At 38.9% G+C, this 25692-nt stretch overlaps 2 protein-coding genes across 3 annotated transcripts; one reads left to right on the forward strand and one right to left on the reverse strand.

Moving 5' to 3' along the window:
- Window positions 1–292: 292 nt before the first annotated feature.
- Window positions 293–3072, forward strand: LOC132200504 (major facilitator superfamily domain-containing protein 1-like). Of its 2 annotated transcripts, none has more exons than XM_059626007.1 (11): window positions 293–477; window positions 580–755; window positions 817–967; window positions 1091–1216; window positions 1270–1475; window positions 1694–1907; window positions 1958–2269; window positions 2325–2437; window positions 2494–2596; window positions 2650–2779; window positions 2835–3072. In XM_059626007.1, exons 2-11 carry the CDS (start codon window positions 602–604, stop codon window positions 2880–2882), a joined length of 1557 nt encoding a protein of 518 aa, XP_059481990.1. In that variant the 5' UTR covers window positions 293–477; window positions 580–601; the 3' UTR covers window positions 2883–3072. The 2 variants fall into 2 exon arrangements, with proteins under 2 accessions (XP_059481990.1, XP_059481989.1); XM_059626006.1 differs by having other exon boundaries at window positions 294–477; window positions 583–755.
- Window positions 3073–3137: 65 nt separating this feature from the next.
- Window positions 3138–20412, reverse strand: LOC132200502 (protein kibra). The gene is made up of 14 exons (XM_059626003.1): window positions 20198–20412; window positions 11355–11464; window positions 10908–11002; window positions 8173–8281; window positions 7960–8119; window positions 7482–7899; window positions 6341–7359; window positions 6193–6279; window positions 5937–6129; window positions 5626–5875; window positions 5247–5569; window positions 4849–5184; window positions 4658–4791; window positions 3138–4569 (listed from the first exon to the last, which is right to left on the reverse strand). Exons 1-14 carry the CDS (start codon window positions 20323–20325, stop codon window positions 4368–4370), a joined length of 3564 nt encoding a protein of 1187 aa, XP_059481986.1. The 5' UTR covers window positions 20326–20412; the 3' UTR covers window positions 3138–4367.
- Window positions 20413–25692: the final 5280 nt, after the last annotated feature.

Here is a 25692-nt window from a genome sequence, read left to right on the forward strand (position 1 = left end):
CAAAAAAACATTCAAATTTATTAAATAATCTACTATTCTGTACTATTCCAACCTTTTAATGTTTACCTCTCTGCATAAAAAAATTACCATTTGCACCGAAAAAAATAATCACATTCTTTAAAGTTTCAATGAGCAATAATAAAAGATTTTAGCGATTTTTGTCTTGCATCTGGAATGTATGCAACTGTCGAGTTGCCAATGTGACGCGGGTTGCAGCTTTCGAAATCTGTGCTGAAAGCCCTGCGCAATGTAGTGGTCACGTGACCTCGCCAGCTGTAGTTGTTGGTATCGGTGGTAGGTGTCTGGTGTCTCTTGTATGACAACTGCGTGATGAGTAATAACAAATGATCTCGTGATTTTGTCCCTGTTTGGCTCCTCAATCCGGATCGGAAATCGGCCTCTTTTCCATGCCGGTCGCTCCGAGACCTTACGGAAGTGAACCTGAGTAATTTTTGGAACCGAAAAAAGCGGAGAGAGGTAAAATTCTGGGCTCATTTTCGCCCCCACAAATAATCCTCCCACCAGTTGCAGTTATGGAACAAAAGATTTTGTTTTCCCTTTATATTTTACATAATTTAGCAGGGTTCGTTCAGAAGGAGGGATGGAAGATCCTGACCGGATAGATTTTGAACCCTCCAGGCGTCGACAGGTCCTAGATGATGATCAGAGATCGGAAAATAATGCGACCTGCTGCAGTCCGGCCCACATTAGTAGCAGGGCCTGTGCACTTCTACTCATGTGCATCCTCGGCTTTGGTAAAATCAATACTTTTTTTTCAACAGCAACCTTTGATTCAATTTTTAATTTTTATTTCAGGCTCATACTTTTGTTACGATAATCCAGCCGCCCTGCAAGACTACTTCAAGCATGACCTCCAGCTGACCACAACGGAGTTTGTCTATTTGTACTCTTGGTATTCATGGCCCAACGTGGTGCTCTGCTTTGTCGGAGGCTTTTTGATTGACAGGTGGGATTGAATTATCAAAATAATTAATAATATTTTATAAAAAATTGGTTAAAAAATCTAAATTTAAGAAAGAAAAAAATTGTAATATTTGGTTTCCATAATACCGTTTTTCTTCTTTTTTAGGGTCTTCGGAATTCGTCTGGGCACAGTTATTTATTCTTTCCTGGTCGTTATTGGCCAACTTGTTTTTGCCCTGGGTGGAGTTTTGGATAAGTTCTGGCTCATGGTCGTTGGCAGATTTATTTTCGGGTAAGTTAATTGGCAGTAATAAAATTGGGTTTAATCAAATTTGAGCTTTCCAGCATTGGAGGTGAGTCCTTAGCTGTGGCTCAAAACAACTACGCAGTGCTCTGGTTCAAGGGAAAAGAGCTGAACATGGTTTTTGGTCTTCAATTGAGTTTTGCTCGAGTCGGCTCCACAGTCAACTTTAATGTCATGGAGCCTCTTTATAACTGGGTCAACCACTTCTACCACGGCTACACCTGTTTGGGAGTTGTTTTATTTATCGGTAATTTGAAATTTTTCAAAAGCAAAAGTTAATGAGGGAGATTCAATAAACCCCCATCATTCCGAGATAAATCCGAAGGGATAAATTTTATCCTGCTGTCCCAGGGTAAATATTTCTTTATCCTGCCTTCAAGTTTTTATCCTAATTCATTCGGAATTTACAAATTTAAAAAAAAAATAGGTCTATTGAATCTCCCCCAATAATGATTTTTTTTTCAGCTGCTGCAACAACGATCCTTTCTTTGGTTTCTGCTCTTGGTTTGACTGTGCTGGACAAAAGACGTGAGAGGTACCTTGGAGGTCAGAATTCAACAGGAACGGAAGAAGTTGTGCGCATTGGCGATGTCCGTTACTTCCCCGTCACCTTTTGGATGGTGGCTGGAATTTGTGTTTCCTACTACCTGGCAATTTTTCCTTTTATTGCCCTCGGAAAGTGAGAATTCTTTGAGAAAATTGTAACTAAATTTTAACAAATCTTTGTAGAGTGTTTTTCATGCGGAAATTTGAGATGCCGCCACAGGACGCCAACTTCGTAAACAGCCTGGTGTTCATTATCTCTGCAGTGGCGTCGCCCCTTTTAGGCCTCCTGGTGGACAAAGTGGGTCGCAACGCTTTTTGGGTGCTGATCTCCATTGTTTCAACACTCGGATGCCATGCCTTGCTGGCATTCACATTCCTGAATCCGTACATCGCAATGGTCTGCATGGGCGTCTCCTATTCGATGCTCGCCAGCGCTCTCTGGCCCATGGTGGCCCTTATCATCCCGGACCACCAGCTTGGAACTGCTTACGGAATGTAATTTTAATTTTTTTTAGATCTTCTAATTTTTCAATTTGCTAATTAAATCTAGAGCTCAAGCCGTGCAGAACTTAGGACTCGCATTGGTCACAATGCTGGCTGGTGTCATCGTCGACAAAGGAGGATATCTTTTGTTGGAAATGTTCTTCCTGGGATGGCTCTGCGGTATGTTAATTTTTTATTTGATGAGGGACTTTAATTAACTTGTGAAATATATTTAGTTGCTCTTTTGATCAGCGTACTCATCTTGATTATTGATTCCAATGGAGATGGATTGTTGAACATGAGTGCAAAGCAGAGAGATGCGTGGGAGAAACAGAGAGAGTAATTATTTTTGGTTTAGTATAGAGATTTGAGTGTAAATAAATAAAAATTAGTGAACAAGCCGAGTTGGAAAGGGAGAAGTTATTGGCCTCTGGTGCAATGGACGATGTTTCTCCGCAGGATCTTTTGCAGCGCTCCGACTTCCATATCAGGAACAGATATCTATCAAGGATTGGAGCAGCTGTAAGTGGAATACTTTTTAATATTTTTTTAACTAATTATATTTGGAAAATTACAGCTCCCAGCTCATTGCCAAAAGGGACAAAGGTATCGTGCGTTACGATGAATCAATTTATCAACCAAAAATTTTAATCAGGACGAATTCTTTAAATGATTTTTATGGAGAATATTTTTCTATGAAGTACTATTTTATTGTTTTAAGGACTGCCTATTTTCTAAGATTCTTTAACAAATATTTTTGCGAAAGACTTAAGCAGATTCTGTTGTAAATAAACATATTTAAATGCAAGCATGAGTATACTTTCTTTAAATTATACTGCAACATTAGGGAAATACTCGGTAAAAAAGATAAGCCAATAGCTCTTTTCATAAATAATGTAATTTGCATCTTTTTATTCTGCTATTTACACGTAGCTATACAAAATTATACGGCGATTGAAAATAGTTTCAGACAGCTGCGTACAACAAATATATAATAATATATCCATTCACTATTTTACACATTTAGACAATTGTTGAGAGAGAATATAGAAAATAACTCAGCCAACCAACAACACAGAAGCTCTTCATTCAAGTCATAAGGCAAGTCGTCAAGGCGAGTAGTACTTTGATTGTATGACAAGATGAGAAATTCGCCAGGAAATACTTTGAACATAACTTGCCACACTTCATGCCCTTGGGATTTAAATTGGACAACAACAACATGCGTAAGAAGGCACTGAACTTGCCAATCATTGCGATAACATAGCATAATTAGAATTCGAAAGCCCTCAATTAAAATTACTTTTATTTACAAACATTTCAATAAGGATTTGCAACTTGCAAGATTTTCTAAGCTCTCTTAAAATATTTAACCTTGCTGCGTTTACTTTTGAGCGTCCTTAAAAAGGGACAAACATATACATGATAAATTTGCTATAAATTTGTGTAGTCAGATCGCAGACATTATCAATTAAGTGTATAAGAGGCAACAATTTAAGTTTTATAAAGTTCAATTTTAACTGGTAACGCTGATTGATTAATCCAATTGAGCAACAGTTTAAAATTTAATACGAGGCACTAATAATTTTTATTTTAAATTTCCAAAACGCTTGTCAACAAGTTGAATACTTAATGCTGCCTAAAAGCAGAAGTCGTGGGTACCCTCCTTTTGCCGGTGCATTATACATCAATGCAAAGAATGCAAAGGCCATTACAAGTTTAATCTCAGATCTCTTCGAAAGAAGGAATGCTATTTTTACACATAAATTAGCTTACCAAACATGAAAGTTTCTTGTAAAAAACAAAATAGGCACCAATCATAACTATCAAACGACTTCGAGTCAAAAACATACTTATAATTCATAAGAGTAATCAAGGCAGTTTCATCAAAAAGGTTGTTGCAAGAACAAGATCTTAACAACTCGGTGGTGTTGACGCAAAAAACAACTATTTTATGGCAAGCTGCAAGGCACAAAATGCATTCGGACCAAAGTTCTCGGAGGGAAATATTTAAATGTTTCCTAACTTTTTAGAGAGCTGTCACAGCAGGTCAAAATTCAAGAATGTGGTCCTAAAAATGGACTCTTTTATGTTGCGAGTTAATTGCAGTTTAGACTTCAACGCCAAGCTCACGGTCAATGACATACTCAAATCTTTCAACTCGCTCCTCCTCGATAATCACACCATGGATGCTCTCGCTGTCCTCACGCTTCAAGGTGCCACTGTCGGAATTGCAGTCTTCGGAGAGGTTGTCCTCGGGTGGCAGTACAGGTACATTAAGGTTTGTTCTTGTGAAGAATGCCATTTTCTCCCTGCAAAAGTTAATATATTTAATTTTAGATACATGGATATAAATCTGAAAGTATTTCCACAGTAATCTAAAAAAAAAAATAAACTCACTTGAATGAAATGACGTCTGGCTTTCCTTGTCCAGCTCTACTCTTCCGCAATTTGTACAATTCCTTGGACGTCTTTTTAATCATCTTGTCCACCCTCTTTTCATCGTGGGTCTTTGGCCTCTTCTCAGACTCAGCCTGGTCCAAGAACAAATTAATCATCCTAATTCAACACATTCTCATGTGATGATTTACCTGCACCATGAATCGCTGGAACTGCTCATCCTCAAGAATCCATACGGCGCTGTCAGAGTCCCTGCTCGTCTTGGCCATTTCCATGCGGTCTTTCAGCTCTTTTAACCGTTGGATTTCATCCTGCAGCTGCTGCAGCTTGGTGTTTTGGGCCTGCAAGTCCAGCTCGAGGTCCAGGGAAGTGCGTGGGTGCCTCGAAGCGGCTGAGGCTGCTCTCTGAGGAGACACCGGGGGGTGTTTCCATCGCAGGGATCGTCTTTCAACAGAGTTACGCTGGAAGGCAACTCCACTTGAACGCCGGTACAGAGGCATTGAGCTGTCACTGTCGCTTCTGTTCAACTGCAAATTCAGAATTTTAAACAGTTATAATCTGCCCAAAATCTCTTTTTTTATCAACTCACCCTGCAAATGTACTGGTTCTTGCTAACAGCTGCACTGGGGGAGAAGGTTTGCGATCTTTTAATGATTTTGGCACGGGCAGAGTCGTCGGTGCTCTTTTTTCTAGCGCCCTTCTCCGGAATGAAAACACACTCAGTGTTAGTCTCCTGGTCCTTTGTCTCAACCGTCTCTTCATCAACTTCTTCAATGATGTCTTCATGACTAATTTCGTCGTCTGACTCGTCCTCTTCGTCGTCATCACTGACCACCTCCTCTTCCACTTCACCATGTCCTGCAGTCAGTTCCAGCAACTGGACGTCCACAGGACCCATTAATCCACCCGCTCCTACAATTGAATGCCAGAGTTAAGCACAATTAATCATTTAATTCAAGTTTGGCTACCTTGGTTTCTGGTGAGGGTCGAAGTTTGGGAAGAGATGATGGTAGACTCGTCACTGCTTTCTTCTTTGACAGGCGCGCCAGCACGGCCCATGCTAATCTCACTTTCTTGTTTTTCATGCACACCGCTAACTGATGATGACTCTGCCACATTCTGCTGATCTGGCTGCATAAACCGGAAGCTGAGAACGTTGTACCACTTGGTGGACACCATTTCAGGGTTGTAGTCAGCCATGCTCACTTGAGCAGAACCCTGTTAATTAAATGGTAAAGTTTAATAATCTCATAAAATTGTGGTGTTCTAAGAAACTCACCACACATTCTTCTTGGCAATTTTGTCTAATACACCACACGTTTACTTGCAGTGTCTTGGCACACAGCTTGCTTAGAGGCACAGGAATGGGGAAATTTTCCCCGCAAGAAGGTTTCTTCAAGTCTTCGACTGCTTTTGTGCAACCAGCAGACATGGAAGAAGAACTGGACGGCAGCAGGGCAACTTTTATACAACTGAAAAAGGATTTAAATTTGTTAGTTATCTTTTTTTTTTAGCAAGATTCAAAGTCAACTTACACTTTACAATTCTCAGGGATGAACAGGGCTGACAGATTTCTCGCTCTTTCAATTCCAACATACAGCATACTATCATTAACAGAGTACCTGTGTTCACAAATTCAATTTTAATTATATTCACTTCGAATGAAATCACTTATTGCTCTACCTTAATTTGATTTGGACTTGAGCAGTTTCGAGGTTCATTTCGTTAAGACCAGATCCTTTTTTGCTGGCAGCCGCCTCAAAGACGCCACTGTCGCCGGCCACGGACTCATCACTGACTGCGGCCGAGACCGATCTTGTGTTTGAGCCAGAGGGCCCTCCATTTGACGATAACTCGCAGACATCAGGCACCATCTCCGAAATTGGCGATAGTGGTGGATTACTTGTTACGTCACTGCTCAGACTAACAGAGTCAAAGTTGCGGCCTGGCCGTCCAAGGCCTGACCCTTGCGACATGTTGTTCAGGTCAACTAAGTCGACGAGAGGCACATTCGGACGTACCAATCCATTTGGTCGTGGCACTGGCAGGAAATTGGGTCCCGCTTGATGCAACCGCAATTCAGCCAGTTTGTCAACAAGCTGAGTGCGGTCTAGTGCGGGTGGTGCTACCCTGTGGTAGGCCTGGTCGTACGCTGGAGGAGGTCCAAGATCATAAGGCGACACAGGGGGCGAAACGGACAATGAACTTCTTGGTGAAAGGGACGGCTGAGAGTGGGGTGTGGGTGCGAGTTCGGAAGATGTTGAGCTGCCTTGCAAAAGACGCTCAACTCTTCTGTGAAGATCGACCATGTCAATGGGCTCGGTGGAAGTGCACTGAGGGCCTCCGTATATGTCAGTAAAACTGAGACTGCTACTCAGCGAACCCTTGCTGCTGGCCTTGCTACTTGTGCTCAGAGAGCCAAGGCTTGAACTTGAGCTTGCACTTAGTGTGGACGCCGAAAGTGTTCTGAGCTGCGATTCTAACATGGCCATGTTTCGAAGACCATCCTTCAATTGCTGTAGTAGAAGCTGCTTCTCCTCGTGAAGTCGCAACCGGTCGGCAATTGCCCTATTGGACATCTCCATGGCATCATTAAGGTCTTGCTCAAGCCGCTTAATTTGCGCCTCAATATCCTTCACCTCTTGCTGCGAACGACTGTGCTTTTTGTTGCTGCGGAGCTCCCTCAAGAGCTGTTCCTTCTCCTGATGGAAAAAAAGAAAAGTTTATTTAATAAAATTAAAGCAAACTCATAAGTAAACTGATATTCAAAGCAAGACCTTTGAAGAAATTTTAAATGCAAATTAATAATTTAAAAATAATTTACCTGGAACAACAGAAGGCGGTCCTTGTCTGACTCGGCCTGCCCTGGAGTGACCTTTTCTTCCAAATCTGCTAGCTTCTGCTGAATGTTCTGCACTCTCTGGCGTGCCTCGTCGTACTGCAACCTCATCCTAGCCATCTCAGCTAGCCTCATAACAGCAGGCTCGACTGAAAGGTCAGTTTGTGAGGCAGTGCTCAGCTTTTCCTGGGGAATGCTCAGCGTTGACACATCTGGCGAACTCTCCGACAGCTGTAGCCTGGTGAGGTCGTCTTTCAGTTTGGCCAGCGACTGCATAAGCTCAGCCTTCTCCCTCTCACCCAGTGACAGCGACTTTTGAATGTTCTTCAGCTCGGCCAAGATGGCCTGAGCCTCAGAAATGTTGTAGCATCCAGCCTGGTGCGTTAAAAGCTTCTGCTCGACTCTGTGAATGGAATAAAACAGTGAGAATTTTAAAATGGAACAAATTTTTTGAATCACTTACAAGGCAAGAGTCTCAACCCCCTTTTGCGTGTAGCACACCTCGGTCTTGATCTGCTCCAACTCTCTTTTGAGCCTCTGCACCCTACTCTTGGCCAGAGCAACGTCCGACTTGAGCAGGTCAGGGTCGTATTTTGTACTAATGCTGCTTGAACTTGAACACACTGCAGCAAAAATAGTAAATATATTGGTCACGATATTAAACAAAAATGCTTACAACTCGTTCTTGAGGTGGTGAGAGTGCCGAGCGCACTGCTGAGATGATTGTACTCGTCCTGAGCCAAGCACAGTCTCTGCGACTTGACTTCCACAATTTCCTTTTTGGCCTAAAACAAATTAATTTTACATACAGTTTATTATTCAATGTACATAATCTAAATCTGCAAATAAAAACACCTAGTCAATTAATTCACGTTGCCACTACAATTAATGATTAATATTTACATTTATATGATATACGTGTCATAATTATTGAAATAAAACATCTCTTACTTTGAAACACTAGATTAATTCTCCAATGATTAAAAAAAATTATAATAAAATAGGTTTATGTACTTTAAAAACAATAGACTGAGTCAAGAGTAGTTGGTATTAATAAATTCCTTCCTTTCTATTCATATATGCACAAACAAAAGAAAGCCCATTCTTTGAAGGAAGCAAAAAATGAGGAAGAGCATTCTTGCGCTTTGTGACGTAGGGAAACCATATCGAATCTTTTGTTGCTGCATTTTTTATCCGCATGCCTGAGCTCTCTTTTTCCCTTTACTACACAATTATCTATATGGAGAGACGCACGCGGGAGCTGAGGAAAGGGGGAGGCATTGCGCGTCTATTATTTATTATTTATCATCCCTGTCTGGCGACCTTGCCGAGTGACCTTGTGGAAGGGGGAGTGCGACAAACCCGCGCTCAGGCCGCGCCAGGAAAAGCGTCCTGTTTTCCTGCTTGTGAAGCACAAGCAGGTGGTGAACAAACCCCGCCCGAAGGTAAACAAGGAAGGAAAAGAAGGAGTCGCCGCACGCAGGCCTGTAGGCACCATCGTCTTTCCTCGAAACCAGTTATTAGCAATATTCTTTTATGGAAATTATACAGCACTCCCAGCGCAGTTTGCGATTCATTTTGCCTAAAAAATAAAATGAATTAAAAAACAAAACACGCCGAGCCCAGTTCCAATCAGTCCAAATTGGTGAGAAGATTCACAGATTTTAATATGCGCAGTTTGTAAACAGGATGAATATTATGACAAAAAATGAACTAAAATTTAAATGGCACCTGCATTTTGTGCGCTTCTAGGGTGAAAAAAATTTTCTGTGTAATCAAAAAGGCAGGCAAGTTTCAAAATTAATTAATGCTAACTTTTAACATAACAAATAACAAAGTTTTGGTTTGTAAAAAAATGTGAAGTAAACCAAACACAAAATAACTGATTAATTAAGAGAAGCAAAAGAAGATTAATAATTATAATAATCAGGCAAGACTATAGAGAACTTGTGGGCAGTTTCTTGGTTTTAAAATATTTTAAATAACCAAGACTTTTGAGTACATATATTTGCTGTTGTCTATCCGTTGTCTATTAATATTTTTATAGATATACTTGACGATTTTCATTTGATAATCTTGAATAAAATGGAGCAAATTTAAAATATTTCATGATCCCGGAAAAATAAAAAAAATTGAAAAAAAGGGAAAACTTAAAAAAAAAAAAAACAGCACAAAGGAGCAAAATTTGAAAAAATAAAAATTAAAAAGTTTTCTCAATTACATATTATGCTTCTTCATTCTCTATATAAAAAAAGTGTCCTACCGGAAGAAAAATTATTAGAACTAAAAATTATTTGTCTTATTTCAGGTAGATTTTTTTTTCAAAATTTTCATCGCAGCCAGGTACGTGTGTGGTATGAATATGGTCGCACGTGAGCGCTGGTGCTTTTGCCGGTCAGGGTACCACCTGCCCGCTCACGTGGTGCCTCTACGGACCCCGGCGGACCCCCTTTCGATGCCGCTGGACCGCCGCGTAACTCAGGTAGCAGGCGCGGCACGGGCCGCGAGTCGTTGAGTCGCGGTTGCCGCCGCCGAAAAGCGTCTCTGGCTCACGGCTGCGGTTGACCCCGGCCGACGAGCGAGCGGGCGGGCGGCCGAAGCGCGGCAACGCCGCCGCATTCCATTCTTCCTTCGCTCTCTTCGGCCAGCGAGTGAGTCGCTCTTCTGACTCGCGATGGATGTTGCTGCTCTCGGTCCGCGAGCAGTAGTATAATGAGCGCGCGCGGATCATGCCAAATAATAATAATGCCGCCGCTGCCGGTGTTACGCGCCGAGCGGGCACAAATCGCGCAAAAAACCACGACACTTGCTTTACCTCTCTCTCGCTCTTCACTTGCTTGACGCGCATCCTGTGTTTTCAAAACAATCGCTTCGTGGCGCCTGCTGCTCAAAATTTCTCACTTTGAAAGCGCTTTTGCCGGTTGTTTTTGAAATAAATTTGAAGGAAGAGTGCAGAAATTTAAAATGGTTTCATTTAAATTTCTTAATAGTTGATTTTTATAATTTTTTTTGTACTCTCTTCTTGAATTTTCATACTTTTTTTTATCCATATGGTTTTGATAAACAGGTTGCGAAGTTTCAGGAGAATTAGGCCAAATTTTTATTTTTATATTAAAAATATGGACTTAGGTATTATTTTGTTGCCAAAATAGTTGATTCTTATTGGGCGATTGAAAATTCCAATTTAACCTTAAAAAGGCAATTCAAGCCTTGTTATTGTGGACATAAAGCTGATTACCCTTTTTACGTCCCTGTCTACTTAAATAGTTCATGAGATGCACTGAACGATTTAAACTTCACTAAATGGAGAAAATAAAATATTATCTATTAAATTTAAATTCTGAGATGTTTCGTTTCTTATCAAATCCAAACTAAATTTAAAAAAAAATGTAGCATTTTTTCCAAACTCACCTCGAGGGCGTCTTGCGCCGTTTGCAGGTACTCTCGCAGCATGTTCTCCTGAACAGAGCGCCATTCCAGTCTTGGGTCTTCCATCTGCGTTGTTTCTGCGCAAAAAAATGAAAATCTCAAAATCTGACAATGACGAGAGTCGGCTGCTGGATCGAAGAATTCGGAAAATTTATTAACGACGCCCGTCCATCTGCTCATTTGAATAATAAAAAACCTCTCAAGGCGCTCGAGGGGCGGCCCAATGAAAGGTATATATAAAGAAAAAAATGCCGCGTGGAATTCCTCGGACGGAGTGCTACGGCCGATTATGATTATAGGAATGTAAAAATAGTCAGTCGGTTGACAGGCGGGCTTTTTTCCCCGCGAGAGCCGCGGCGGCTGGCTGTCGTGCGCCGCGCACGTTTTAATAAATTATTTAATTTTTGATCAGGCATGCGAGGAACTTACGATTCTTGTGGTTGATGTAATACACCCCGATTTGGGGGTCGTACGCCTCCTCCCAGCCGAGCGGCAGCTCATTTCCGATGCAGTCCTGGAAATTCAGCGGCTTTGTTAATCTGAAAAATTAAGGGATGAAGATTAAAGATTTGTCAAACATATCACATTAAGAAAGATTACTGAAATTTAATAATGTCGACTGAGCGCGGAAAATTTTTTAGGGGAAATTGAAAGAAAAATTATTGAAATTTCGGCATTAATGTAAAATACGATCGAAGATAAAATAATATAGAAATGGAGTGCATGAAGTGAAAAATTCCTCAGGCGAATTTTCTTCCGCTGCAGAAAGTGCATTTTGCTGTTCTTAGCGGCAGTAAAAAGATGCACAAGAATTTTCCCACGGCTTTTAATAGGAAGCAGGGCGCCCACCCGCTGCCGCCGTCTTTCTTTTCAGGGTGAGGTAGCAAAAAGCGGCAGCTGCTATGGCGAGATAAGCGCAGAATAGCTAAGAAAAAGAATCACCCTCCGAGAGACGCATGGAGTTGAGAGGCCGGCTGTAAAAATAGCAGCCTCGGATGCCAAGCATTTTATTGCCCGAAACGCGCACCATCTGATCGACGAATCCAGAAGGAAAATAATTTAACTTTTGTTCCACCACGAAATTTTCCAAGGATTTAATAGCAATTTTTGTTTAATTCCATTTTAATTACATCAATTTAGGGCCAGTTCATTTTATTTGTTTTCCAAAACTCTTTGTTGCAATAATAAGATGAAAGTTTTTGGAATTTCAATTAATTTCCTTTATGAAGATTTGAATTTTAAGTCGGCTTTTCCTTGATGGGTTTTTTGTTGTTGAAGAAAAACAATAATTAACTCGCAAAAACCCATCAAGGAAAAGCCGACTTCAAATTCAACCCTCGATCGTGAATTTCTACAACATAATTTTCTTTATTTTCCTCGGTTATAACCCACTGCACTAGATAGAGGAAACAGTGCAGAATTCGTGTCGCTGAGCCGATTGCGAGCAGCTGCTAGTTAGGTGACGAACGCTAAAAGGAATGCCAAGGCTGCTGATAACGCACGCCCACGAGTTCTGTCGCCTTATCGCAGATGGGTGCGATCAGCCAGGAATGCGGCTCATATTGCTCTTTTTCAACCCAGCAAACAAAACGCGCGTGGAGCAGCGGAAAGGGAGGAAAGAAGGTCAGGGTCGGGAAGTTGGGGACCAGCTGGCGCAGGGAGAATTAAAAACACGCAACCCCCTCGCCATGGGGTGCCATGTGGGGGTGGAAGCACAACTGGTACACCAGTTGTGGGGGTGGGAAATTCTTTAGCAGCACTTATGTGATTATTCTAATGTTTCATTTTCATTTTTTGTGAAATTATTGGACGATTATAAAAAAAATTATTAATAACAAATTCAATTAAATTTGAAATAAACAAATCTGATTTACACCGAATTAAAATGTGCATAAATTATTAAAGTTTGTATGACCTACATTCCGATGATTTATATTGCTTTTTTTTCTTTTCTTGAACTAATTGCGCCTTTACTTTGTGAGGTTTCAAAGGGAGTCTGTTTTTTCAATAGAACAAGACTGGAATCCCCCTTGTGTTGTTTGCTGCCCGGTGCTCATCTCGCCTCAAACGCATCTGGCTACCATGCCTCTTAATTCTCTTTCTTATCGCGTCCCTCTTGCGTTTTCCAAGAAGCCCGGCCACAATTCCACGAATCCGTGTCAAATTCTTCGCGTGCTTCCCCTTCTTTGTACTCGCGGCAGACACAAGGGTCTTTGTTCCCAAACCTCCCTCAGAGGAAGGAACCAGAGAAGGAATCCCCCTTTTCTTTTCCATGCACATCAAGTTAAAAGGAATTTTTTTAAACCGCAGTTTCCGCGACGTCGAGCAGAAAAGTAGTAGTCGTCTTGCAATAATTGCGTGCGAGGCGAAAAAACACTGACCTCATCCGCGCGCGACTGCGCTGATATCATCTGCGCCAAGAGAGTTACTCACTCGAGGCAACGCGAATTCCGACACGACTCTCCGCGTTTACGCAAAATGTTTTCGTCGAATTCCTCGTGGAAAATGATGCCGAGTCAGATCGCAATCCGCATTGCCAAAACAAAGCATTATCTGATAAAACTTTTTGGATCAAATTACAATGCAAATTCCTTTATAACCGCTGAAATCAAAATAAAAATAATCTTAATAGGATAAAAGCATGAATTTCAACTGAGCAAAGGCGTTGATAGACGCAGTTGTTACAAAAGGTGGTAAAATAGATAATATACTTTGACAGGATACAGACTTCGTATAATTATGTTGTGATGATATATTGTAAATTGTAATAGATAATCCATAATCCAGAATTGATTCATGACGAATTCAATTTGAGAAACTGCGTTTCCTTACTACATTTTTTTTTTTTAAATTAACAGCATTAAAAGCAAAAAGTTTTTTAAACCACCTCTGAAACCACAAAAAAAAAGAATCTTTAAAAAACAAATAAAATAAAAAACAAATAATAATAAAAGGAAGAGAATTTCGCTATATTACAATTCTGTAAATTATGACGTCCTTAAACAAATTGCAAAAAAATCTTACGAGATCTGTCATGTTGGGCAACAACTCAACTTGATTTTACGTCAACAGTCGCGGAACTCGGCGCCAATTAAATTTTCCGGCGGCTCGTCAGCTAGCGCGGGCGCACAGCAGTCGGATGGAATTCCTGCGTGGACAGCAGGGCAAGGGCACTTAAAAATAATAGAGGCTCCGCGCGTCATTAAAAACATTCCGACGTGCATTATTTCTTCCTCTCTCATCTGTCCGCGACGTCGAGGGCGGAGTGGCGGCGGCCGCGGCGCCACGCAACAGGTGCACTGCTCTGCTGGGAATTTTCACGAAAATCGGTCCACGCAGGAAAAATGAAAGAAAAGAAACAGAATCATGCGTTTGTTTCTCTTCGCGGAGGCCTATTTCGAGTGGAATTCCAGCAGCGCGCCGGCTCTGGAGCCGCGAGATTCGTTGTTCGCCGGCGGCCCCTCGGCGCAGAAATAAAATGCCTTGGACTCTTCCCGCAGCAAGGGCTGCTTGGCGGTTGGCAATGTCAGCGGATTAGTTCAATTATTGCACATTCCTATGCGGATTATTTTTGAGGATGCACTCATGGATCCATTATGCTTGTGTTGCCAACAGGAAAGTATTTCACAAGTTTTTATAAAAAAAGACGATTTTTGTTCATTGCAGGATTGTGCGTTTTATTGCTTCCTTGAAAGTGAATATCCAGAATTTTTTTAATTCGGAATATTCATACTTATTCATATATATCACTACTTAATTGTCATTGAAGTTCCAAGGTTTCATTATACAATATTCAATGCACCACGAGTCGTAACAAAAGTTGGAAAAAAAATCGCCTTTTATTATATGATAAAAATTCAAACTTGAACTATTATTCTTATAACTTTACCACACAGTAAACCGTTTCTATAATAATATTGTGCTCTTTTTTTATCAACAGTGGGTCAATGTTTAAGTTATGATTCACAATTATTGGCGAATTTCGTGAGTAACGTAAAAAATGTGGTGAAGTAAATTAGGAAGGAGTATTTGAGGCTGGATGATCTAAAGGAATTCCAACGACTTCTACAACTCATTACTTTTTCCAGCTGCGTATATATGGAGTAGGGACGGATGAAAGCGCTCGGAACAAAAACGACACAGGAAGCTGGGGCATTTTTTTTTACCGGGAAGATTTTTTCCCCGACACACACGACCGCGAGCTTATATTTTTTTAACGGATTCCAGGGAAATGTCGCTGCCCGCCGAGCCCTTTGACTGCGGCTCTGGAATTCCGGAGAGGTTTGGGGTGCTTAGCACAGGATGTGGTCCGGAGGGAAAACGAACGTGGTGCTCATGAGGCCGAAACGCATCCTGTACCGCAACTGGTGCGTTCAGACTTGCGGTTTCGGCTCCGAAACACACAACTTTTCGCACCAATCGCTCCGAAATTCCACGCGAAGAGGACACGAAAATATATTGAGAGAAAAAAATGAAAGTAAATGATTTGATAAGAAACAATTACAGAGAAATTACAATTAAATCACGTGTGTTTGTCGTGTGTTTTTAAAGTGATTGATCGATTTAAATCTGTTAATGGCAATTCCCACTTGAAATTCCAAACTGATTAGTTAAGGCGAATCAATTTTAGCTTCACTTGGAGCACCGGTTACGTTATTATCGGCGCGTCCGCCTGTCGCAAGCTACAGAGCGTTCCGATTTATCGCCGGGTTGCAAGTGCAGCAGAACTTTCACTTTTTTCTCCTTTTGCAGCTGAAATGAATTGGCTCGGCCCGCGTGAGGAATGCGGCGCTCGTCGGCCGCGAGCGCGGTTGACGTTCGCGACCAAAATAGCGCAGGGGTCGCCAAGCCGTCTCGACGCTTCTGGCACGCGCGTCGCCGCTGCCCATTGTTGTCCACGCACGCCGGGATGACCCGAGAAAAGGGCAAAAATCCACTTTCAACTGGTCGGGAGACGAAAACGAGTTTTGATTCACAGTGCGAATTTTAATCTTTCTCTGTCATGTTCAATGAACAAGCACATCATTTTGGTTAATAAAAAATTTGATCTTTGTATACTTAAATATTTACTTATTTTTATTTTTAATATGCTCAAGATTTTTACAATGAAAATTAGAATTATCTGGTTCAATAAATACCCGAATAAATTAAAATTTTGTCTTTTTTTTTAAATGGAAACAATTTTCCATTAAAATATTTCCTCAAATACCATCACGTATAATTAATCGGCACTGTAGCAATGTGTATACATATCATTGTAATTCATTAATGATAATCGCTGATAATGAATGCAGTTTGCCAACAACTAATGTACTGAAAACAAAGCGCGTGACCCTAAACAACGAGCCTTGAATGCAAATCACGCACGCTCTCTTTGCCAATCGGAATTCCACTGCAGCGGGCCTAGAAATTTGCGAAATTTCTAATTGCATCTCCGAGTTTAATTTCAAGTTTTGGCTCTCTCGTCGTGATGCAAACGAGCAAGAATTTCCAGCAGAAATAACAAATTAATTTGCATGCAAATTGTCCGTCGTTCGTTTTCTCGAGCCATAAAAGTGCGCGGCTCGCGGCGCGCTTCAAGTTGTTGCGGTTGGAGCAATTTTCTTTTCTGCGCCGCATTTTTCCTCCACACGTCGATTGTAAAAATAAATCAGTAAAAAGAGAGCCAACAACCCTGATTGTAAAACCGGCTGCTAATTAGATATGGCTTGAAACATTTTTTTCCGGTAGAAAATAAAATGATTCTGAACATTAATTATAAGAAACATTTGAATCCATTAAATTAATTATATATTTATAAAAAACATTTGTATAAATTTTTATTAGAAAAAAAAACCATAAGAAAATTGAATTCGAAGAAAATGTTTACATATTAGCTACAGTTGAATATTATGTTCTGCCTGATGATATTTATAACTAATGCGTTTATTTGTATTTGAACGATTGAAATTTTAAAATTTTAGTTCAGCGAAGACTTTAATTATACCAGAAAGTTCATCTCATTCTATTTCTATTTCCGTGGCAAATTCCCACATGATGAATGCGATCGAAGAGAAAAGTCATCTCGTCTGCGGCTGCCACAGAGATCGTCTGCTCGTTTCTCTTTCTCCGTCCGCGGCGCATTTCGCGTTTCTCTCTTTGCTCTGCCCCGCTCTCGTGAAACATGAGAAACTGAATAAAAATGTTGCTGGCGTGTGATTTAAAATGCTTTCCCATCAAAACGAAGACAATCGCGCGGCCGTCTGGAAACCTGCTCTGCGCGTTGCGTGCCTCCTGAATCAGACTTACTGACTGACACATGGACAGACGGGGCGCAGTCAGTGAAAACACAAAAGATTCCCAGGCAAAGAACACACACACACATGCATACGGAGTGAAATAAAATTATTTATAACAGCCGCGCCATCGATCGAGCGCGAATTATTTTTCGTACCAGCGCACGCACCAGGTGGCCTAAAATCGGCCCCCGAGGGTGAAGTAATAAAAATTTTAACATTGAAAATATATGCAGAGAAAGATAATCGATCAAAAAGATTGCATTCATTGATATGAATTTATGATTTAAAAAAATTAAAAATTATAAAAAATATATAGCTCAGAAAACATTGCTATTAAAATACTGTTTGAGTAAATCATAATGCGATGGCAAATTCCTGTAAAGTGTGAAATTTAAATTTATAAACTCAAGTCATTTAAATGTTGCTTATGAATAATATTTACTAAAAATTTAATTGTAAGATATAATTGATATTAACAATTATATAAACACCAAAAATTAGTGGCATTTGATTTATCATGAACATTTTTTATTTGTAGAAATATTTTTTAAAAAGCGCAATTTTGCATGTGAGTATTTCCTGCTCTTACTTAAAACAAAAATGTGCCAAGTTGGGATTCTTTAAAAATTTAAAATGCATTTTTGAGCTCAATTCATCAAAATTTAAAAAAAAATTTGTCGTTTAACAAAAAAATCATCATTTCAAATCTTATTTTTGTAGCACCAAAACGTTAATTTGAGGACGAAATGTTGTCTTTGTGAAGCACTAATTGTAAAATTAATGTGTGAAAATGGAGCAGGTCGAGCGCAAAAAGTTGCAAAAATCTTTACGATTCAGTTCCATTAAATTGAATAATTTATGGTGCGTGTAATTGGCTCGTTCACTCGGGTGTCTAATTGCGGCGGCTGTTTCATTTTTGAAGGTGCCGCTACGTGTTTATTCTGGGCAGTTCCCACGACTCGCGCTTTGCTCATGCAATCCGCGCCCGGCTCACGACCCCGAAACCGACCCAAAATCCATCGTGATGAACAAATGGAAACATGCGTGCCGGTGCGTGAGCAAATAGATGAACAGCCAGATTTCCCGGCTGGCGCAGCGGAAAAGAATTTCCTTTCCGAGCAGCGGTTCATCCATATCAGCGGCGGCAGGGCAGGTGCGAAAAGTGCACCTGTCCAAGGCCAGAGCCGAGTCACAGCACCCATCTTTTCCTTGTTAAAAAAATCAACAATCAAACAAAATTATTTTTAATAAAAAAAAGCAGACGATTGTAAAATGGCAGGTTTTAAAATTTGAAAAATCTTTTAATGGTTAATTATAATATTGTGAATGGAGTAAATACAAATTACAATTTTCCAAAAGAAATTTTAACGTGGATTCAAAAACTGCTTGGAAACCGAATTAAAAAGTCCAAATTTTAACTTTTAATTGGAAATTTTAATTCTTTTCAAAGCAGATTAAAATTTCTGTTTCCAAAATAATTAATTTTTCCACTTAAAACTCATAAATTAAGAAAATGACAACTCTACAAGTCTACACTAAAAATTACAAAAAAAAAAACAAAAAACACTCACAAATTAACAACACAAATCATAAAGATAAAAAAATAATTCTGCGGAAAATTAGTACGATCCTTATGATTGATAATTCATATTTAAGTTTCACAAAATTTTAATCAATTATTGTTAATACCATTTTAATTTTTTAAATGTAAATTAAATTTGGTGGAAAAAATCAAATCGTATCTTAAACTGTCTTAAACTAATTCATACCCTGCCATTATATTGATTGCAATTAAAATTGCGATTTTCTAGAAGCTTAAAAAAATAGCAGATTAAAAAAAAGCACTCTCTTTCACTCTCCCTCAAACACAGAATATTTTAAATTTTATTTTTTACGCTTTATGAGGGTATCAATATTATTATTATCATTTTTTTTTTTATGTAAATCGGTTACGATAGCAATTTAGCATTACGGAGGAGCTTCTATATTTGAGCCGAATCTGTTGTTCGACTGATACTCTCGAGTTTCTATATGGAGAAAGATCTGTGTATCAAAACAATTAGAGCAAATTTTGATTATTGCCGAGCGTTCTGATTGGGTTAAAAAGCGTTTCCAGCCAATCAGTAGCCTGAAAAATCCATCTTATTTATTATTGTGAAGCGCGAACATTAATTGATATGAAGTTACAATCAATTTTCTCCTTTCAACGAGTCAAAAAATGAACGCTTCATCACAATATATTATAATATTGTATTTGAATTTTTTTAATCCTATAATTTAGAAGAAAAATCTTGGGCAACTGAAGGATTCTCTTTGATTAAAAAAATGAGGGATTGGAAATAAATAAACAAAAAGGTAAACGAACAATTTTTTTACGAGATTTTTTCACTATGTTGATTGGGAAAATTAATAAACCGGAACCACAAAAATGGCTATGAACATTTTTCAACCCGTTTAAATCTTCTAAAAATTTGTTCCTTTGATAAGTTTTTTATTTTGTAACTCGCAGCAAGGAAAAGCTTTCGGAATGGCCTCTATCAACTTAGTTTGGCGCCAGTGCGGAAGAAATTCGCCAAGAATTTTGCAACACCAGCATTCCCGGCTGTCAAGCCTAATGCGAGCGAAGAAGCGCTCGTGGAAGTATTTTTTTTTTCTTAATTCGAATCGTCGGCGAAGAAGAATTTCGCGGCTCTCTTGGCCGAGAGAAATAAGCCGCGAGTGAGAAAAGCGTTGCGGCGGCAGCGAGCGGCCGCTTGCAGGTCACCACGGCGCGTCTCGCGTGTTTTCGGCGCGGCGGCAGCACCGTCGACACCAGCAACCCAACCAAAATACCAGCCGAATGGGCCCGAAAGTGGCGAAAACGGCGAATAATCAATCAACAGGGGCCTGAAGAATTTTGTAAGGACTTTTGGTGCGCGTTTGAGGGCGCGTGTGGAGCTGTCTGGGGCGGCGAACGCTCAGTCTACGTGGGGCCCTGCAAGGTAGGCAGCTTACCTGTCCCGCGGGTCGATCCAAGACGTTTGCCTACTGTTGTGGTCAATGTAGTAGATTTTGCCGTCGAAATCGCGACCCATTTCCCATCCGTCGGGCAAGGGTATCTCGCCGTTGCGTCTTCGCCGCATCGTGCGCACTGCAAATCACATTCACATCGGAGCGACCGCGAACACTGACTGCACTCACTGCGCCATGTTGAATACCTCATTATCATTGGGTGTGCGTGACGTCAGCGCCAACCCATGCTCGTCGGCCAATCAGCGCGCGGATGCCACACCGAAGGAATGCGCCGGCCGCCGCACTATTAACATAACACAACCGTGAAGTAACTTGAATGACTTTTATTTGCTATCGCGGCGGCCCGAGTGCGCCGCAAACTCCCCAACGACTCAGTCTTCCTTCCTCCAGGAAATTCCTCTTTATTTCCGCCTCTTCCGAGAACCAAATTATTCGCCATTAGCACTATAATAAAAGTGCACACGTCTATTCAAAAAACTTTATCAAACACCTGCTCATATATACATCAGCTCTTTTTTACTTTTTTTTTAGATTAAAAAAAATAATATTCAATTTAATCCCTTTAAACGATTGCAATTAATTTTTTAATTAATTTATTTGCAAACAAAGTAAATTATACTTTTATTTTTATGCCATTTTTTGTTATTTTTTCCCGTAGGATTTCTTTTTTTTCTTTTTACACACGAAATCGTTCCTCACTCGTAAACATTGAAGTGAGCACCAGCCTCAGGAATGTCAAGGAAATGGTGCAAAAGCCGCCTTCGGAATTCGAAAGTATGCAACGCGGCAGACCTCAATGCCACGCGGATTGCATAACAACTTTTCTGCAGTTTGGGCATTAAAGTCTCCTCTCTACCCGGAGCCGCCAGCCATCTGTGGTCAAGAATTTCAACTAATATTAATTATTCACTTCTGTGTCTGCGGTGCTGCAGCCTTGTGTGAAGAAGATTTACTAAAGTTACTCGAATTCCACACGCGCGAGTACCGACATCAGCTGTGTTTCCAAACAAGGAGCAAAACGGAGTCGCGGTCTGGAAATTTTCAATTCAATTTGGCTTCTGTAAATTTGTATCGAGGAAGATAATATTTAAATGGCCAAAGTTTGGAAAGGTTGGCGTTTTGGCGCCTTGATTGGCGGTCTGTTTGGAGCCATCGGGATCGCTCTTTATCCGATCGTTGTGCAACCAATGATGGACACCACAAAGTGGAGTAAGTTTCATACAAATTTGCATTATTTATTACAAAATTTGGTCATTTTGTCATTTGTCTTACAGAAAAAATTCAAGCTGAAACTAGGAAAGGTATAAAGCAAGAGGATATCCAGCCTGGCAGTAAGTTTTTTTTTCACTCAAATATTTTCTCTAATTATATAATTTTATTATTAAATTTTTAAGACGATCAAGTAAAATGATTTATAAAGGGAAAAATATGGTACCATTTTTAATGAAAATCCTTTCCGTAATAAAATCTTGTAACTAAATCATGATTATTATTGTTGACGGTTAGTCGGTTACATAATGATTTCTAATTTTATTTCTTTATTAAATTTTTACTTCACTTTTTCTTCCCTCCTAAAGTACAATAACAAATAACATATTATTTATTTAAGACGTGTGAGCCATGATTGTAATATTGAAAGTTACTTTCTTATTATCAATTCATTATCATTAATAAATAATTGTATTTTGAATTTAAATGATTTTTAAATTAATAAAATTGGCTCAGATAATATAGAAATTATTTATGTTTCAGATATGAAAGTTTGGAGTGATCCTTTCGACAGAAAGTAACTACCTCTATGATCATCTCAAAGAAAGAAGAGATTCGGCAAATGTTATTTATGCAACAGCTTTTATTTTGTAAATAGGTAATATACTTCCTTAGTATTATATTTAAAAAGTATTTTATTTTACCGTCCACATAAGTGCATATTTGATCAATTATTATTAAATTAATATTAAAAGTTATCAATTTTTAAATTCGTAACAAAACTTTTGTATTTCCTTGCTAATTTTTTTTTATTACCCACTGACTAAAGGTCTGTTTTATATATTGCGGAATATTCTTTTTTTAAATATCTGAGTTTATTTAGCTTATTTTTTAAACTTAAGGTTTGAAGTGAAAAATAACTGAGTTGAATGAGATAATTTAAATTTTGCAAAGACTTAATTACTTTCACCACTTCAAAGAACTCCAAGCTTTTCTGTTTGTCGATGTTGCTCACCCGGTACTCACTTACCAATCTAGGGTTGGCACGCTTGAAGGCGTGGTCCCTGTGCTTTAGCCGATCGATCGTGTTGTGGCTGCTGGGGTGGATGGACGGGGGGTGTTATCGACCTCAACGCCCAAGCAAACCGCGTCTGCCGAGAGGCAGCGGCACGCACGTGCTCCAGATTTTACGAAGTGTCTGTAGTTCTCATCGAGAAATTCATTTAACTAAAAAAAAGTCATAAATTAGTTTGTTAGATTATTCCTTTGAGATTTTTAAAGATGAATATTAATTATGTATCTAATAGTAAGAAAATTATTATTCCTAATAATTTTCTTCCATATGATTAATTTCAAAGGCTGAAACTTTTTAAATAACAGTTTGTCTCTTTCTCCTAAAAATTCAGCCAAAAATTTAACTTTCATAAAATAAATTGAGAAGTTTCGAGCTTCAAACCTGTTAGACGGCCAAGCATTTAAAAGGTTGTTTGTCCACACTACACTTTCTATTGACGTGCATAATTCATGCCTGGTCTGATGGGTTTGCAGAAGGCACGTGATTGGCCTGGCAGGGATGAATGAGAGGAAGACAGAAAATTAATTTGATGGGGCAGCCCTCTCAGCACATCAATTATTATTTCGCCCTCTCAACTACGGGGCTCGCGTGATTCAATCAAGTGCGCGATTCCATTTGCTAAGTGTTGGCCAGCGCCCACCTCAATCAGGCCAAATCAAATATTTATCTTGGCCTGCGGCAGGTGCCGGCGGAAAACTCGGCCAAGAAAGATCAGAGGAAAGTATATTTCCGCTTCAGGATTGCTAGAAAATGATAAAACGAAAAAATTCCTTTGAACTTTATTCACCAGGAAAGTAAAACTAATATTTTATGCCATTATAATAACTCTTACCTGCAAACAGACGCCAATAGCTTCACACAGAAATTTAATTCGGCGAAACTTGTTTTTGAAACACTTGAAAATTTTATTTTGTTTGCTGTTGTTGCTTATCTAGAGTGATAGACTAGAACTTGTTATAATATTTTAATAGCATATCTTACAAACAGGAAGAAAAAAATACAGACCACGTGTGATAATATTGAATATTTATTCAGCCAATCTAAATCAGCCTAATAATTTTCCTTTTAAATTTTTTGTTTAAAATTAAAGTTGACGTCTGATGTCTGATCATCACTACTAATCAAATTACTCTCAACTCTGTCATAAAATAGAAATAGAGGCGATAGATAATTTCTGGAAATATAATTATTCTCAATACCACCGACCTTATTTCAAAAGAATATGACCATAAAAACTGACAGCCAAACATGCATGAAGCGCGGGTTGCATAGCTTACTCTACTTTGGGATTTAACTAAAAAAAATAACGAGATAATTTTCAAAACACTGCCATCTTTAATTAGACCCCTGATTCAGAACTGGTTAAGAAAAGATGCAGAACAGCTGAACCGGTTTAGCAAGATATCAGCAAAAATTCTAAATTTGAAAAATTTGATACGAAAAAGCTTAAAAATTCAGATTTTGAGTTAATATGAATAAAATAAATCACTTCAAAAGCACTGTTAACAAATATTTTAATTTAAAAATAAATAAACAACCGCCATGAACAAAACGGAAAATGACAATGACCTGCAAAATATAAGACCATTTATGAAAAAGGCAACAAAATTAAATGTTTAAGCATGGAAAATGAAATAGCAATGGAAATGGAACCATTCTATTTTTAATTAGACCCCTAGTTCACAACTGGTTCAGAAAAGCTGCAGAATTGGTGTAGAACTGATGCAGAACAGCTGGACCGATTCCACACCATTTCTGCACCATTTTTGCACGAGATCTGCACTAATTCTTAATTTGAAAAATTTTGACACGAAATATACTGATTTTGATTTATTACGAATAAAAAAAACTCATTTCAAAAGCACTGCGTAAACAAATAATATTAATATAAAAATAAATAACAAACGCCATTGGCGACAAAATCGCTCGCAAGCACAAGGGCTCTTGAGGTATGTGTACATTTATTTCTGGTGTGGTTCAAACACAAAACGTGTGATATTGCCCTGCTGCTGCAATGCGAAACTATTTTGAACAAACGACTTTTCCTCTAGCTGGACGACCGCGGAAGGCGCACCCTATAAAAACAATTCAACAGTCGGGCTTTGAAAATATGTCCACTATAATGTTGAGAGGCGCATGAATTTAGACGGGGGTGTTTTAATATTCATGCTAGGGTCTGGCTAGGGTTAGAGAAAATAAGCGAATCGCAAAATTATTTCTATCAATTCTGCGCCTTAAATTTTATTTAATTTAAATTTTTATTTTATTTAATTATCATTAAATAAAGTGTAAATAAAATCAATTTTATTTATTATTATTAGTTACCTCTTCAATCTAACGAAACAAATATAAATTGCTCTCATATGTATAATAAAAGACATATAAATACATGCCAAAGTAAAAAAAACGCATTTTGTTAAACTTTGATAATATCTCAACAAATAAAAAGAGGCAATTGAAGAAAGCACTCAAAGCAAACGGGTAAAAATAAATGAAAAAGTAACCCAACAAACGAAAATTATACTGAAAAGTATAAACAATTTAGAAATAAAGTTTTTTTAGCAAAGAGTATAATATATTTTTAAGATAAGAACAAAACAATATTATCCAAGCTTTTGAAAATGAAATTTTTTAAGTATTACTCTATTGACTATTGAAATTATTATTGCTGTTGGATTTTTTAATGTTGATATATTTCACAGACGCAATACGATTAAATGCATTAAGAATGCATAATTTAAAAACACGATTACAGATTATTTTCCGCCACCCTTATTGCGCTATGGCACATTCCCATGGTACCGAGCAAAAAATCGAAGACAGAGAAATAAATTTCGAGCACAATCCCATCTCTGTTTTACTGCATTTCGCTCCTCTCTTTTGAGTTCGAACTGATTTCAATTCCACGCATACCAGAGCAACATATAAAATATATGCCACGGCTGTTGACGCAATGGAAAATCGATATGGACGTGGAGCGACACTTCAGATCTTGATAACACCTTTGCGTCCATCTGAATTTTTGATAGCTTCCAGAGTAATGCACATATAATAATGTAAGCAACGCGTTGCAGAACCTTTCTGAACTTGATATTACTGATATTCTCAATTAATTACCGGCTGGCAGTTTTGGATTTGCCCCTCAAAATCTAGTGAATTAGGATAAATTTTTATTACCTATAGCTAGAACGTC

Source organism: Neocloeon triangulifer, unplaced genomic scaffold (genome assembly GCF_031216515.1).
Source record: "Neocloeon triangulifer isolate White Clay Creek 2 clone unplaced genomic scaffold, ASM3121651v1 ptg000014l, whole genome shotgun sequence".
Lineage (NCBI taxonomy): Eukaryota > Metazoa > Arthropoda > Insecta > Ephemeroptera > Baetidae > Neocloeon > Neocloeon triangulifer.

Bases quoted from the DNA above. Each gene is read 5' to 3' on its own strand.
- LOC132200502 (XM_059626003.1), bottom strand. From the start codon at position 20,325: ATGCGGCGAAGACGCAACGGCGAGATACCCTTGCCCGACGGATGGGAA. The intron at 8,120-8,172 runs GTAAGCATTTTT...TTTTTGCTGCAG, and splicing joins CACCACCTCAAGAACGAGTT to TGTGTTCAAGTTCAAGCAGC. The intron at 4,570-4,657 runs GTGAGTTTATTT...TAACTTTTGCAG, and splicing joins CCAGACGTCATTTCATTCAA to GGAGAAAATGGCATTCTTCA.
- LOC132200504 (XM_059626007.1), top strand. From the start codon at position 602: ATGGAAGATCCTGACCGGATAGATTTTGAACCCTCCAGGCGTCGACAG. The intron at 1,217-1,269 runs GTAAGTTAATTG...TGAGCTTTCCAG, and splicing joins GTTGGCAGATTTATTTTCGG to CATTGGAGGTGAGTCCTTAG. The intron at 2,597-2,649 runs GTAATTATTTTT...AATAAAAATTAG, and splicing joins GCGTGGGAGAAACAGAGAGA to TGAACAAGCCGAGTTGGAAA.